The sequence below is a fragment of the Lepus europaeus genome, chromosome 12 (assembly GCF_033115175.1).
Source record: "Lepus europaeus isolate LE1 chromosome 12, mLepTim1.pri, whole genome shotgun sequence".
NCBI lineage: Eukaryota > Metazoa > Chordata > Mammalia > Lagomorpha > Leporidae > Lepus > Lepus europaeus.
Genome location: NC_084838.1, coordinates 25,005,183 through 25,019,203, shown reverse-complemented (window position 1 = coordinate 25,019,203; position 14,021 = coordinate 25,005,183). Strand labels below are relative to the sequence as shown.

The 14,021-nt window shown below is 44.4% G+C and overlaps 1 protein-coding gene across 2 annotated transcripts in view; it reads right to left on the bottom strand.

Moving 5' to 3' along the window:
• CTNNAL1 (catenin alpha like 1) overlaps window positions 1-14,005 on the bottom strand; it is a 72,944-nt gene extending 58,939 nt beyond the window's left edge. For both annotated transcript variants that reach the window (XM_062207794.1, XM_062207795.1), the window contains exon 1: window positions 13,820-14,005. In XM_062207794.1, coding sequence (XP_062063778.1) covers window positions 13,820-13,960 — 141 coding nt within the window. In that variant the 5' untranslated portion in view covers window positions 13,961-14,005. The remainder of the gene's footprint in view (window positions 1-13,819) is intronic.
• Window positions 14,006-14,021: the final 16 nt, after the last annotated feature.

The following is a 14,021-nucleotide window of genomic DNA, read 5'->3' as shown; positions in this document are numbered from 1 at the left end:
GAACCATCGGATGGAAGACCTCTCTCTCAATTTCTCTCTCTGTGTAACTCTGACTTTCAAATAAATAAATAAATCTTTTAAAAAAAATCACTATGGAGATAAAGCTGCAACTTGGGGGGACACCAACATTCAGACCATAGCAGAAGCTATGGTTAAAACTTAAAGGAAAATGGAAAAAATATTATTGGAAACTCGAGGGGAAAAGGACCCTTGTTATACAGTGATAGAAAGTCATCCTCAGTAACATGGAAAGCAGTGGTCTACCTAAGATTTCAAGGCAGACTTTGAAGGTGCTACCTGGTTTCTTCTTGCTGCTTACAGTAAAATGTATGAGAAAAAAGTAAAATTAAGGGAAACACTGTTAAATAAAAACAAGCCAGAACTTGCTGGCTTTGAAAAGTCCTATCTTCTCCAGATGGCTTCCAGGCAAAAATATATAAAATCCAGCACACGGTCAAGACAGCAAGATCTAAAGGTGATGCTTAGGGTGTGACGATGCAATCAGGATCTCAGAAAGATCCAAGGGGGTGCTGCTGTTAACCATTCAGATGGAAAAGTAGGTTTCCTAAGAAGCTGGAAGGTGCAGTCCCCCACAGAAGCACAAGTTAGAGAAGAGTTTACCTTGCATATGGCTCAGAGGAGACCAACAAAATTAACATAATTGTATCAACAGAAACACCACCTGCTCAGACTGAAAGGGAGAGATCAACACAAAAATGAAAGGCAGCTTTTGTATCCCAAGCTTCCACAGGCAGGCACCAGGGTGAGCAAACTATGCAGCTACAACCAGGGGTTACCTTTCTCGGTAATGGTGACTCAGAGGGCAGCACCAAGAGCCTTCGAGAATTATCCCCAGGACTTGAGTCTTAATCAAGGAGCAGCCAATTTGGGCCCGGGCAGTGGATTCAATTGTCCCCATTTTTGGACACAAGTGGTGGCAGTTACCCCCATATGTCCAATTTCCCGTTTTATGAACCAAACAGCTTGGGATATACCGGATATACCGTATGTTATCCCATAGCTGAATGGAGTAACACTTCAGGAATTCCTACAGATTAAAAAAAAACAAAAAAACAAAAAACACCTGGTTTAGGTGCCATCATCCTGCGTTTCCTGCTAATGCACTTTTAGGAGGGTCGGGCTGAGGGGAGGCTGCTTGCAGGTGGGAAGAAGTAACCAACCTGTGGCCAGCAGTCAGTGTGGTCATCCCAAAGTGCGTCCACAAATTCTGTGCTATTCCTCCTTTCGGGAGGTCGGCTCTCGCTCCCCTCTCCCTGAGTGCAGAATAAACTTAGTCACCAGCTTCTAACAGAATGAAGTGGAAATGACAGGATGCTGCCACTTTTGAGGCCAAGTCCCTCTCCAGATACAGAACCTGCTAGCAATCTGATCTCCTACTACCCAGCCTCTAACACTGTGAGAGATAAATTTCTGTTGTTCAAGCCTTTTAAGTATTTTTTATTACAGTTGCACAGACTAAGATGGTTCTATTTATCAAATCCTTTACATAGTGTTATAAATTTCCAATTATAAAGAAAAGATCCTGCAATTAGGCTGAAGTGCCAAGTATTGTTCAGTTCCCACACACGCACTTGGCTTTTATCACAAGCATCCTCCCCAGTGCATAATTAGGTGTGGCTGTCTTCCTCTGACTTGAGGCAGTGTGGAAAATGTTCACTCCAAATACAGATAGGTATGCCTTTAAACTTGGCTCTGAGAGGACCTATGGTAACTAATAAATTTCCTTACTAAAGGGTCTACTTATAACCTAAAATTGGTTTCAAATGTTTTAAAAGGGAGGTTGTTCAAAAGTTCTATGTACATGCTGCTTATTAAAAAAGAAAAAATGGGGGCTGGCACTGTGATGCAGTGGGTTAAAGCCCCAGCCTGCAGCACCAGCATTCCATATGGCACCAGTTCAAGTCCTGGCTGCTCCACTGCCAATCCAGTTCCCTGCTAATGTGCCTGGAAAAGCAGTGAAGGAAGATCCAGGTCCTTGGACCCCTGCACCCATGTGGAAGACCAGGAAGAAGCTCCTGGCTTCAGATCATCTCAGCTCTGGCTGTTGTGGCCATATGGAGAGTGAACCAGTAAATGGAAGACCTCTCTTTCCCTCTCGTTCTGTAACCCTGTCTTTCAAATAAATAAAATAAATCTTAAAAAAAAAATGGGAGATGGGGCCGGCGCCATGGCACAGTAGGTTAGTCCTCTGCCTGCAGTGCCAGCATCCCATATGGGTGCCAGTTCTAGACCAGGCTGTTCCTCTTCCAACCCAGCTCTCTACTGTAGCCTGGGAAAGCAGTGGAGAATGGCCCAAGTGCTTGGGCCCCTGCACCCACATGGGAGACGAGGAAGAGGCATCTGGCTCCTGGCTTCATATCCACGCAGCTCTGCCTTTGTAGCCATTTGGGGAGTGAACCAACAGAAGGAAGATCTTTCTCTCTGTCTCTTTCTCTCACTGTCTGTAACACTACCTCTCAAATAAAATATTTTTTTTAAAAAATGGGAGCAGGCATTTGATAAAACAGTGAAGACACTGGGATGCCCACATCCCACAGCAGGGTACCTAGGTCCGAGTCCCATGTCCTCTCCAGACTCCAGCTTCCTGTTAATGCACACCCTGGAGACAACAGATGACAGCCTAAGTACCTGGGTCCCGGCCACCCACGTGGGAGATCTAGACTGACTTCCTAGCTTCTGACTTTGGACTGGCACAGTCCTGGTTATTGCAGGCACTTGAAGAGTGAATCAGCAGCAATGGGAAGATTGACATCTCTCTCTTTCTCCTTCAAATAAATAACAAATAAATACAATTTTTAAAAAACTTTAAATGGGGCATATAGGAAAGACTCAAGAAAGAAAAATCAGGGGTGGGTACTGTGGTAGAGCAGGGTAAGCCACTGCTTGGGACTCCTGCAGAGCCAGCTAAGAGTTGGACTCCGCCACTTCTGATCTAGCCTCCTTCTAATGCATACTGGGAGGCAGCAGACATTGGCTCAACTGCCTGGGGTCCTGCCACGCACATAGGAGACCCAGGCTGCTGGATTTGGCCTGGCTCATCTCTGGCTGTTAGAGGAATTTGGAGAGTGAACCAGCAGATGGAAGAGCTATCTTCCCCCTCTCTTTCTCTCTCTCTCTCTCTCTTCCCCCTCCCCTGTTTCAAGTAAATGAAAAATAAACATTTTTTTAAAGAGAAAGAAAAATCACCCATAATTCTACTACCTGTGAGCATTTTGGCACAATTCATCCCAGTCTTATTTTATACATACATACATATACATATAAACAGTTTCACAAAATTAACATAGAATTTCAATTTCCTTATCATGCAAAAAAAAAAAAAAACTAGCTGATATTTATTAAACACAATAGTACCAGGCATGAGTCAATATGTTCTCCATGTATGAATTCATAATGCTTATAACTCTAGTATCTAATAGATGTATCATTAGGTTGCTACCCTCATTTTACATATAAAGAACTGAAATTTGAAAGGTCAGGTCACCAAGCCAGGAAGTTGCCTATATTCATTTTTTAAAATTTGTTTTTATAGAAAGCTTTTATTTAATAAATATAACTTTCATAAGTACAACTAGAAGTTGCCTATATTCGTTATCATTACCCTCCTCCCCTTCTTCCTAGGACTGTGCCAAGGATCAAGGGAAAGTCAGCTAGTGAGAGTGTTTTGTCAAATGTGCTGTGCCAAATAACATATGAGCTATAATGCTACAAAAATAGGAGGCATATTAAACAGGCAGTCACTACCTGCCGCCGCCTTAACAGACAGCTCTTAGAGATTGTTTGAGGATGCCCAATTGAAGCAGAAAAGAGGGCAGAGAAGGCATCTGTGGGGGAAGAAAGAGGATCTGATGTACCGCAGTCTGCTGTGGAGTGGAGAACAGAGTCACCTGATACCTCCCAACGAAGGGCATCGAGTGCAGGCCATCCCCCTGGTGCAGAGCAGGGACTCTGCTATCCCTCGTGGCGCGGGTTTGAATTCTGCTCCAGTATGTGAGCACGGGGCAAGTGACCTAACCTGTCTATGACTCTGCTCAATCTGTGAAAATGGGGATACTAATAGCACTCAGGTTGTATGGTGATCAAGGGAACAAATAAATGAGTAAACAGCAAGCACCATACTCAGAAGAGTAAGCATTATATGATTGTCTCTGATAGCACTATATAATCATTAGCTATTATTACACTGGTTAGATGGTGACCATCTCTGTTCTTTCTGCATGTTTGTAATGTTTCCCTATTCTCTGCAATAACTCAAATTAAACCCTTGACTGAAATGGACTTTCTTAAAAGTTTACTTACTTATTTTGTGCTAAGGCAAGACATCAAGTAAAGAAGTCCCGGAGGGAAAAAAGAATGAAGCCCAATCCCCTAGGACCTGAGGAACAGTCTAGAGGCCAGAAAGAGAAGTTCATCTCCTGGCGTAACTCATTTTTAAATTCTCAAAATTATACGAATTTAAAAATTAGCCATAGAAAACAATATGGGGGAGGGGTGCTGGCTGGCATTGTGGCATAATGGGTCAAGCCGCCACCTTTGACGTCGACATCCCATATGGGTGCCGGTTCATGTCCCAGCTGCCCTACTTCTTCTCCAGCTCCCTGCTAATGCACCTGGGAAAGCAGCAGAGGATGGCCCAAGTGCTGGGGGGAGACCCAGAACAGGTTCTTGGCTCCTGGCTTCAAATCGGCCCAGCTCTAGCTGTTGTGGCCATTTGGGGAGTAAACTAGTAGATGGAAGATATCTCTCTCTGTAACTCTGTCTTTCAAATAAATAAATTAATCTTAAAAAAAAAAAAAGAAAGAAAACAATATGGAAGTAAACACACCAATCACAACACTATGTTTTCCAAAAGGCAGAAAGAAAGCATTCCACTCACAAATCCTTTTACTTTTAAATGTTATGGTTTATCCCTGCAATTAAAAAACATGCATGAGCCGGCGCCATGGCTCAATAGGCTAATCCTCCGCCTTGCGGCGCCAGCACACCGGGTTCTAGTCCCGGTTGGGGCACCGGATTCTATCCCGGTTGCCCCTCTTCCAGGCCAGCTCTCTGCTGTGGCCCGGGAGTGCAGTGGAGGATGGCCCAAGTCCTTGGGCCCTGCACCCGCATGGGAGACCAGGAAAAGCACCTGGCTCCTGGCTTCAGATCAGCACTGTGCGCTGGCCGCAGCGGCCATTGGAGGGTGAACCAACGGTAAAAGAAGACCTTTCTCTCTATCTCTCTCTCTCTCACTGTCCACTCTGTCTGTCAAAAATAAAAAAAAAATTTAAAAAAAATGCACACACACACATATCAACAAATACAAATCAGCAAAGGGCAGAGAAGGGCCTTAACTGCTCTCTTCACCCTTAACCTAGGACAAAGTAGACTGAAATGGGAAAATGATGAAGCCATCTTAGAAATGTACAGGGTGTACACTATGGTAAATGGAGGAAGTCCATCATTGACAGGAAAAGACTAGTAGGTAGCAGAATCACATTCCACACCAGGGTAGAGCTGCCTGATGCCCTTCTACCCTTCTTTGGGTAGAAGTCTGCTAAGACTGGGAGTGGGAGTTTGGACAGCAGGGGTGAAGTTATTATAAGGAGGGGGAAGAGATGCTCTGCAAAGAACATGTTTGGTTCTTAGTTCAGAGCTTTCCAAAATAATCATCTGAATTATAAAATACACCACATATGACATACATATGGACAACTTAAATAAATGAAGACCTATGCCTCTCCCTCACCAAGCTTAAGAAACAATGTCCACACCTCTGACAGCCCACGTGCCTAGTAAGCTCCTCCCTGTCCACATCAACTCTCTGCCTGACTCCAACAGCAAACACTGTCCTGGGGTTTTCCTCTTTTGGATGTCCCCCTCCACGCCACTCTGGCTGGAGGTCCTTCATTCTAACAAATACTTTTAAATCTCAAAAAAACAAAAAACAAAAAAACACTGTCCTGATTTTGTGCTTGTCATTCCTTTATTGTTACTAATGCACATATTAATATAATCCTAAATGAGACATGGTTTAGTTATACCTAGTTTTAAACATTTTTTTTTCTTTTTTTTTTTTTTTTTTTTTTTTTTTTTGACAGGCAGAGTGGACAGTGAGAGAGAGAGACAGAGAGAAAGGTCTTCCTTTTGCCGTTTGCTCAACATGGTTTTGGGGCTCATCTATATTGATAATTATAGCTGTGATTCATTCATTTCACTGATATACACTATCTCATTGTATGAATATAGCACAACTGACCTAAACATTCTACTGCATAGTTTCCAGTGTGTTGCCATCAGAAATAAAAAAAAATAAAAATTAAAAAAAAAATGCTGTCCATATTCCAATCCATTTCTGTAGTCCATGTGCAGGGGATACCTAGAGCTATAGATAATACCTGCCTTCTGTCTTACTAGATTTCGCCAAACTCTTCCAAAATGGTTATACCATTGACATGTCTACCATCTCCTCATCCATCACCAGCACTTCTCATTCTGGCTTAGCTTCTACTTCACTGATTTCTAATGAAGTTGAACAGCTTTTCACATATCTTTTAACTATTTGTTTTCTCTACAGCAACACAACTATTTGTTTGATCAATTTTTTTAACAGATCTATTTATCTATTTGAAAGAGTTACAGGGAAGGAGAGGCAGATGCAGGGGTTGGGGGATAGAAGAGAGATCTTTCATCTGCTGGTTCACTCCCCAAATGTTCACAATGGTCAGGGCTGGGCCAGGCTGATGCCAGGAGCTTCTCCTAGGTCTCCCACACGGGTGCAGGGGCCCAAGGACTTGAACCATCCTCTGCTGCTTTCCCAGGCCATAGCAGAGAGCTGGATCAGACATGGAGTAGTCAGGACTCAAATATGGGGTGTGGCAGGCAGCAGCTTATCCCACTATGTCACAGTGCCAGCACCCTCTGTGATCAATTTTTAATGGCTAATTTTTATATTTTTGACTCAATGAAGTAGTCCTTTATTTATTCTTGGTACCATGAGTCATTTGGTGGTTATCCAGGTGTCAATCATAATCTCTCACTTTGTGGCTTATTCTTTCACCTGTATAATGTGTTTGGATGAAGAAGTTCTTCATTGTACTGAAATTGAAGTTGTCAATCTTTGTTTAGAGTGTGTACTTTTGGTGTATTAAGAAATCCTTGGCCGGCGCCGTGGCTTAACAGGCTAATCCTCCGCCTTGCAGCGCCGGCACACCGGGTTCTAGTCCCGGCTGGGGTGCCGGATTCTATCCTGGTTGCCCCTCTTCCAGGCCAGCTCTCTGCTATGGCCCGGGAAGGCAGTGGAGGATGGCCCAAATCCTTGGGCCCTGCACCCGCATGGGAGACCAGGAGAAACACCTGGCTCCTGCCTTCGGATCAGCATGATGCGCTGGCCGCAGCGGCCATTGGAGGGTGAACCAACGGCAAAAAGGAAGACCTTTCTCTCTGTCTCTCTCTCTCACTATCCACTCTGCCTGTCCAAATTAAAAAAAAAAAAGAAATCCTTTCCTGGGACTGGAATGTGGCATGGCATGGAGGGCAAAGCTTCTGCCTACAATGCTGGCATCCTATACAAGTGCCAATTTGAGTCCCGTCTGCTCCACTTCCAATCCAGCTTCCTGCTAATGAGCCTGGGAAAGCAGCGGAAGATAGCTCAAGTCCTTGGACACCTGCAACTATGTGGGAGAACTGAATGAAGCTCCCAACCCTGGCCGTTGTGGCATTTGGGGAGTGAATCAGTGGGTGAAATACCTCTCTGCCTATGTCTCTCCTTCTCTGTAACTCTTTCAAATAAATAAATAAATCTTTAAAAAAAAAATAGACAACTAACTGTGCACCTAAAAGGAAACCTGTTGAAGTGAAATGGACACTATGAGAAAGTCCTGACTGTCGAGGAAGAACTTACTACTTTATTCCTTTTAGTATTTTTTTTTTTTGTTCTACTTAATACTGTTGGTTGAACTCTTTAATTAACACACAATATTCTTAGGTGTTTAAATTTAACTGAAAAGTGATCCCTGTTAAATATAAGAGTGGGAATAGGAGAGGAAGGAGATGTACAGTTCAGCACATGCTCAATCAGACTTACCCCTAATGGTAGAGTTAGAAACGTGCCAGGGTATTCCAATTCAATCCCATCAAGGTGGCATGTACCAATGCCATCTCACTAATCAAAGTGATCAGTTTCAGTTCATAATTGATCATAATGATAGGATTAAGAGTCAAAGGGATCACATAAACAAGACTAGTGTCTGCTAATACTAACTGATAGAATTAAAAAGGAGAGAATGATCCAACATGGGAAGCGGGATACACAGCAGACTCATAGAATGGCAGATGTCCTAAATAGCACTCTGGCCTCAGAATCAGCCCTTAAGGCATTCGGATCTGGCTGAAGAGCCCATGAGAGTATTTCAGGCATCAAAAGCCAAGACACTCTGGCAAAAAAAAAAAAAATTTGTATGAAAGATCTCTGTGAGTGAGATCCCAGCAGAAAGAACGAGCCATCAAAGAAGGAGGTGCCTTTCTCTGAAGGGAGGAGAGAACTTCTACTTTGACTATGGCATTGTCTAAATAAGATCGGAGTTGGTGAACTCAAGAGGCTTCCATAGACTTGGCAGCTCATGACAAGAGCCTCGGGTGATTACTGACGCCATAAATAAGAGTGGCAATTGTTAAATCAACAACGGGAATCACTGTGCATTTACTTCCCATGTAGGATCTCTGTCCTTAATGTGTTGCACTATGTGAATTAACAGTATAGTACTCAAACAGCACTTTATACTTTGTGTTTCTGTGTGGGTGCAAACTGTTGAAATCTTTACTTAGTATATACTAAATTGATCTTCTGTATATAAAGAAAATTGAAAATGAATCTTGATATGAATGGGATGGGAGAGGGAGTGGGAGATGGGATGGTTGCGGGTTGGAGGGAGGTTATGGGGGAAAAAGCCTCTATAATGCAAAAGTTGTACTTTGGAAATTTATACTTATTAAATAAAAGTTAAAAAAAAAACAGTAAAAAGTTCTTCCATTCTCCACTGGCCAGCAATGCCAATTTTCATTCATTGAGTTAGCGTGTAGGTCATGTGTGTGTGGATCTGTTCCAGGGTATTCTACCCTGTTTAACTCTATATTTTTTCATCTCTATTCTCACACCAACATTGTCTTAATTATTACAGCTTCATAATAAGTCTTGAAATCTGGTAGAAAGGTCTACCTTGCTTCTCCTCTATTTTTGCTCCTTTCTTCTTTCATATAAACTTTAGAATTACTTTTATCAAATCCTACCAAAAAATCCTATTGAAATTTTCATTGGAATTATATTTATAGATCAATAGAGAACATTAATGTCTACAATATCATGTTGACCTAGCTATAAACATAGTACTTCCTTCCATTTAGATCTACACTGACTTACTGATTTATTTATTTGACAGAGTTAGGGAGAGAGGTATATATATATATAGCATATATATATATATGTGCTATATATATATACTATATATATAAACTATATATATACTATATATATATAAAACTATATATATATATATATACTATATATATATAAACATAGTACTCCCTTCCATTTAGATCTATACTGACTTACTGATTTATTTATTTGACAGAGTTAGGGAGAGAGGTATATATATATATATATATATATATATAGAGAGAGAGAGAGAGAGGTCTTCCATATGCTGGTTCACTCCCCAAATGACCACAATGGCCAGAGATGAGCCAATCTGAAGTCAAGAGCCAGGATCTTCAGGTTGCCCACATGGGTGCAGGGGCCCAAAGACCTGAGCCATCCTCCACTGTTTTCCAAGGCACATTAGCAGGGAGCTGAATTGGAAGTGGAGTAGCCAGGACTCAAACTGGTGCCCATATAGGATGCCAGCACTGCAGGCTGGGGCTTTAACCCGCTACGCCACAGTGCTGGCCCCTATATTGACTTTTGATAAAATATTCTAATTTTCTCCATGAAGTTTGGCATCTCCTTCTATAGAACTTCGTATTTGCTGATATTGTTAATTTTTTTTTATTTTTAGAATGACTTGTTTGTTATTACTGTAGAAAATGCAATTGACTTTAATAACCTATAGTCTTGAACTTTTGAGATTTCTATACAGATAATTATATCACAATGAGACTTCTAATTTTTCATCTATCTTTACACCTTTTATTTCTTCTCCTTGTCTTATTGCTCTGGCTAGGATTTCTAGTACAATGTTAAACAGAAGCTGTAAAGGCAGGCATCCTGCTCTTGCTTCTGAGTTTATGAGAAATATTTAAACTTGTCTGTTGCAATGGTGTTAACTGATAGTTTTCTGTAGATATTCTTGGAGTCCTGGATACTCTGCTTCTGATACAGCTCCTTGCTAATGGCCTGAGAAAGGAAGAGAAGACGGCCCAAGTGTTTGGGCCCCTGCTACCCATGTGAGAGACCTAGATGAAGCTCTTGGCTTCAGCCTGGCCCAGCACTGGCCATTGCAGTCATATGGAGACTTTCAAATAAATAAATAAATAAATCTTAAAAGGAGGAGTAGGGGGAGGGGGAGGGGAGAGAGAGGGGGAAAAGGGGGGAGGAGGAGGACAGGAGAGGAGGGGAGGAGGAGAAGGAGGAGGAGGAGGAGAAGGACCCTGCCTTCCCTGTGGCATCATTCCTGACTCATCCATGGCTTCCGTGAGATCTCAGAGCACTATTATTGATGATATTCATTCGATACTTGGCATGAGCTACTCTGTACACATCCTGTCTACCAACTAGAATATAAGCCCCTTAAAAGACAACGACTCATGAGCATAAAATCCTTGCTTAAAATCCTTAGGCAACCCTACTGATGAAATGGTGAAAGAGGAGCAGTTGTAAATGATGTAGCAGCCTTAGAAAATGAGACTTCTGAACACATGGGCTTTCCAGAGCTGCAGTTTTAAAGTCCTAACAGATTATATGCCACATGTCCCTGCTTTGGTAACAGAATATTCTGACTATATTTTATATGCTTCTTGATTGCAGGCAAAATTTCTTTTTCTTGTTAAGTACAGTCAATCATCAGGAATATCAGTTATGGTATTGTGTTAGAGATACAGCCATGGATACATACGATATGAGACACAGAACCTTCGCTGTGCCCCTGAACAAGAGTTTAAGGGGGTGGCTATTTCCCCCCTTTGGCACTGACCTCTAGTAAACTTACAGCAAGGACTTACACTTTTCCTCCTGCAGTTTCCTACTCTCCCCACCCTCTTTTGCCCCAGAATTACATAATGCAGAGCTTCAGGACTGATACATTTTTAGCAGTGAAAGCATAAAAAGTTACCATTCTCCAGACTGCAACTTTTCAGCATGTTTTTCCACTGTGCAAACTCCTCTCTGTACCTACTACTAGATGACCTCATAACTGTTTTTAACCTCTAGAGGAGACATAGCATATACAAGTACAGTGTAACTCAGAGAATGGGCTCTGGGACCAGACTGCCTGGGTTCAAATACCACTTTAAAAAGATATTTAGCCATCATCCATATCATAGAGAATAAACATATGATGGTACTTCAAAAAATTGTAGAAAAAAGAAAAGATAGGTTGGAGTAGGCATTTGGTCTGGCATTTCAGATGCCAGTTAAGATACCTACATTTTGGGGTAGTGCTGTGGCATAGGGGGTAAAGCCACTACCTGCAGCACCAGCATCCCATATGGGCTCTGGTTCGAGTCCTGGCTGCTCCATTTCCAATCTAACTCTCTGCTATAGCTTGGGAAAGCAGTAGAAGATGGCCCAAGTGCTTGGGCCCCTGTACCCATGTGGGAGACAAGAAAGAAGTTCCCAGCTCTGGATCGGCTCAGCTCCAGCTGTTGCAGCCATTTGGGGAGTGAACCAGTGGTGGAAGACCTCTCTCTCCCCCCCACCCCCAGCCTCTCTGTAATTCTTTCAAGTAAATAAATAAAATCTTAAAAAAAAAAAAAAAAAGACACCTACGTTCCATATCACATTTCCTGAATTCAATTCCTGGCCCAGGCTCCTGGCTCTAGTTTCTTGGTACTGCAGACCCAAGGAGGCAGCAGTAATGGCCCATGTAATTGGGTTCAGGTCATCCCTGTGGGAGCCCTATCTGTAGCCCCAGTCCAGCCATGGCCTTTGTAGGTATTTGGGAAGCAAATCTGTGGATGGGAGGTCTCTTAGTCTGTCAGTTGGTCTCTGTCTCACACACATTTCTCTCTCATCTCTCTGCCTCTCAATTTTTTTCAGATGAGTCTTTTGGTGTAAAACATTTTTGAAATCAGTTTTCTTCAGAATCCATTTTCCATGAAATTTCTGAAGACCCTTCATAGTAACATTACAGGGTTACTGAGTGTTAAAGAGTTAATATTTACAAAGTGCTCAGAACATGGTCTAGCAAATGGACTATTAAATAAGCAAGTTAAATACTGTACACCTGAACTCTATTGATGTCTTCCCTGTCTCTTAAAACTGTTCCAGCAGCTCTGTGTTGGATGGTGGTTGTTCTGCTGGTGGTTCTTGGGAGAGGAGGGGCAGAGGAGACAACATTTAGGGACCACAACACTCCTCCCCACTGCTGGGGAGGGGTGTCTCTCTCAGAAACATGGGCAGGGGGTAGGGGCACTCAACACTGCTCTGTTAGCCATGCTAAGTAGGTGAAGAAAATGCTTATTTAATCTGCATAACAGGAATCAAAGGACCTGTGTGACTGCTATTTAAATATAAACCTATCTACATATGTATAGCTATAGATATATATTTGCAGGATGGATGGACAGATCGATCGATCGATCATCTGCCGAGCTGGGCTCTTCTGTGGAACAGTTCTAGGCTCCCCATCACTGAGCATGTCGAAGCAGTGTATTGGTGGCCAGGTGTCAAGGATGCCACATCAAAGAATCTTTTAATTTAGAGTCAGCTCATTCAAGATTCCTCTTGGCTCTACAATCTTGATAATCCTAGTGTGAGTCAACCAAGAGTTACAAGGTGTGAGTCACGCAAGGCCAGCGCCTGCTGAAGGCGCTGCATTCTTACCTCCCCACAGTGCTTGGCAGGCACCTCCTGCATCCAGGTGAGGAATCCCAGCCCTCGGGCTGCGAACAACCCAGCACGAAGTAACAAAAACTTTCCAAAACGAAGCTCGCCAGTGAGCTGGTTCCCGGTCTGGAGTTACTACAGGTAAGTGCAATAATTCACAGAGCCTCGGATGGGTCGTTGGGAAAAGCTATCTGGACTCACTTCTTCATGGCCGGACAAAAACAGACACACGTGGGCAGGCAGGTTAAGGGGCAGGGGCCTGGGCCGGTGAATCGGAGCTGCAGGAGCCAGCATAAGGCGGGGAGAGGGACAAAGGCCTCGGGAGAGCGCGCGGCACTTGAGAGGCCGGCGGCAGTGTCCTGGCTGCTGGCCGGCCCGCCGGGCTCCAACTGGGGATGCGAACGGGCGACGACAGTGGGCTGGGGAGCGGCCACTAGGAGGACGCTGGGGTCCCTGGGGCTGGACTGTGCCGCTCGCCCCGCGAAGCAGCGTCCTCGGCCGGCGCAGATGGGCGCCGGGGCCCAGGGCGGGCAGCGCACCTGCTGGGCTCTCCCCGCCACCCCACAGCCCCCGCTCTCCGCGCGCTCGGTCACGCCGCCGAGTCTCGGAGGGCCCACTCCCCCTGCGCCTCGGCGAGGTCCGCCCCCTGGTCCCAGGGACCGACACCCACGCCGCAGCGCGGACGCGGGATGCCGGGGGGCCGGGTCGTGGGAGCAGCCGCCGCCATAGCGGGCCGCGGCGGGAGGGAGACCAGGAGCCGCACGGGCGCGCGCCACTCACCTGAGAAACCAACGGGAGCAGCGTCTGCTCCACCGAGCGCGTTTTGATCTCCAGTCCCGAGTCGAAGGCAAAGCCCGACGGGCTAGAGCCGTGGACAGCTCCGGCGCCGCCAAGGCCGGCGGACCCAGGAGAGGCGGCCATGGTCCTCGGCGCGACGCGCAACCCGGACTCCGCGCCACCGCTGGCCCTCTGGCCGCCAGCG